Genomic DNA, 2,500 nt, shown 5'->3' with positions numbered 1-2,500 from the left:
CACTCTGTCTTTATCCTACCTCTTTTTCCAAGTCGTGTTAAAGGGAATAGCTCCTCGAATATCGCCGGAGGGGGGAATGGGGCCTAACAGTAAGAACCTCTGTTATGTGTCTGTCTGTCTGTGTGTGTGTGTGTGTCCGTCTGTTAGCTGAGCTCCATTTGTACGAATGGGCCCCTGAAAATGCATACACACAACCGCGACCACAAGAACTCCAGGGTCCCAGGGGGCCGGGGCTCGTACCTCGAACACCTCTTCGTCGAGCAGGCGAGTGCCGAAAACCGTGACCCCCCCGGTGCTGATCTCGGGGTCGGGGCCCCGGAGGAGGTCCATGGTGTCCACCTTCTCACAGTCCAGGTACAGTGTCACCGACTGGCCCTCCACGCTGTACGCCACCCGGTGCCACCTGAGACAGGAGGCAGAGACACAAACCTGTCGTCTCCAGCCTTCTATTGGTTCACAGGGAGACCCTCCCCAAATTTGAGTTCCCTATCGTAAGCGGATAGCAAATCGAAACACGGACGAACCAAATGAAATTGGGGTTGAATATGTTTTGGACAAAACGGCTAGAATATCTTACCAAAAAAGGAGATCTAGTTTGTCTTTTCAATTCACTTAATAATAAATATCCTTTAAATATCCTACTGAGTGAGTTTTGGTCCAGTGCCCGGCTAAAACGTTCCATATGCTGAGACCAAACGCATTCCAAACAGCACAAAGCAGTTGCCCTGGATTTTGATCTATATTGTGGGTGTAGTCAATAAATTTGATTCGATTGAAAGTCTAAATGGAGGCAGGTTGCCCCGAAGGCCAAAACAAGGAGTATTTCTTTAACAGGATGATTTTAGTGCTTTCCTCATGGAAATGGTGTGTGTTTGAGCGTGTGTGTGTACGTGAGTGTGTTTGCTTGAAAGCATGTGTGTGTGCGATTGACCACGACTGCATGCAAACCGGCGTGTGTTTGAGCGTGTGACTGTCAGCGGTGCGTCCGTGTGTGTTTCATCGTTCGGCGTGTCACCCACTTGCCGTCGGCCAGGTTGACCTTCCTGAAGGTGGGGTAGAGTTCGGGTGGGGGCTGGCCCTCCTGGTCCTCATAGAGGAAGACTGGGGAGCGTCCCACCTCCAGGCCCAGCTGCTGGGTTCCCTGCAGACAGTGGAGACGGAGGAGGAGTAAGGAATCAAAAGAAGGAGAGATGGATGGTGTGGACAGTATATATAAATGCATTAAAGCATCAAATATTGATTCAGCATGTGTGTCCACGTCCATTTGTGTGAGTGCGCACGTGGGTCTGTGCATGCACATGTTTTTGTGAAATGTGTGCACATCTGTGTGGGTGTCTTCTTCAGTTTGTGCATGTGCGCATATGCAAGTGCTTGTGTATGTGATTGTGTTTGTGTGTGAGTGTGTTTGAGTATCACCCACAGTAGGGCTAGAGCCAACACACTTGGCATTCAGGCACAGCAAATCAGAGGGCTTCATTTTTTAGAAAAACACGTGGGGACAAAGCTGGATCAGCCATGCACTCTACCTCAATTATGTGACCAATTAACTTAACAAAATTACAACAAATATTTGTTGTTTTATCTTTTCAACTAGATTTCCAAGCAAGCATGCATTGAGGAAGGGAAGCCTTCTGCTAGGCAGCTGTATTTCCCTCCAGCGACCCAGACAACAAGAATCGTCTCCCCAGGTTCTCATCTCTCTTTTCTGATGTCAGTCGGATTCAAACAATGATGACATTCAGACTGAGGGTTTTGTCCCTGCTCTCTCTCGGCAGTTATCTTTAAGATGCACTTGCAATTTCTAACAATTGTATAAATATTTCAATGTTATTGTTTATTGGGTTTTAGTTTTTGTTGGTGTGCAATTTAATTGCATGCCGCCTCTCCTGAGTATCATCTGTGTGTGTGTGTGTGTGTGTGTGTGTGTGTGTGTGTGTGTGTGTGTGTGTGTGTGTGTGTGTGTGTGTGTGTGTGTGTGTGTGTGTGTGTGTGTGTGTGTGTGTGTGTGTGTGTGTGTGTGTGTGTGTGTGTGTGCGTGTTATGTGGCCGCTATGCCAGGTTATGTGATGCAGTTTTGATACAGCTTTTTGCTTGTCTTGCTGCCTGTAACATCACCCTATGATTACACTGTTGTGCGCTGGCGGGTACTGTGAAGTGAAGGCTCCTATTAAGCATGATCGGTCATGGACAGATCTTCTCCAGGCCCACCTACGCTTCAACCTCCGCCTACGCTAGGGACGTGTCTGCCTGTTGGTGTGTGCGTCTGGGGAGGGGGGGGGAGCTGCGTGAACGTGGGCGTCTGTACCTGGGAGTCATACAGGGAGAACAGGAAGAACTGGGAGCCCTTGCGGGCCCTTATGGTGGTCATCACAGAGAAGTCTTTGGGAAACACGGAGTCTGGAAGAGGACGAGACCACAAACAAAAATCCGTGACTCACAGAGACGACCGGCGTTCAGACGGGCCACAGATGGGACAGACGTGCTCGTTACCGGGGAACAG

General features: G+C 49.2%; 1 protein-coding gene across 3 annotated transcripts in view; it reads right to left on the bottom strand.

The window, feature by feature from the left end:
• LOC115539872 (collagen alpha-1(XI) chain) overlaps positions 1–2,500 on the bottom strand; it is a 43,892-nt gene that overhangs the window by 32,704 nt on the left and 8,688 nt on the right. For all 3 annotated transcript variants that reach the window (XM_030350727.1, XM_030350725.1, XM_030350726.1), the window contains 4 exons: positions 2,491–2,500; positions 2,306–2,397; positions 1,020–1,141; positions 241–403 (listed from right to left, as the gene is read on the bottom strand). The exon at positions 2,491–2,500 is cut by the window's right edge and continues 158 nt beyond it. In XM_030350727.1, coding sequence (XP_030206587.1) covers positions 241–403; positions 1,020–1,141; positions 2,306–2,397; positions 2,491–2,500 — 387 coding nt within the window. The remainder of the gene's footprint in view (positions 1–240; positions 404–1,019; positions 1,142–2,305; positions 2,398–2,490) is intronic.

The sequence above is a fragment of the Gadus morhua genome, chromosome 3 (genome assembly GCF_902167405.1).
Source record: "Gadus morhua chromosome 3, gadMor3.0, whole genome shotgun sequence".
Classification (NCBI taxonomy): Eukaryota; Metazoa; Chordata; class Actinopteri; order Gadiformes; family Gadidae; genus Gadus; species Gadus morhua.
The sequence above is the reverse complement of the archived record's forward strand: the minus strand, read 5'-3'. Positions and strand labels throughout refer to the sequence as shown.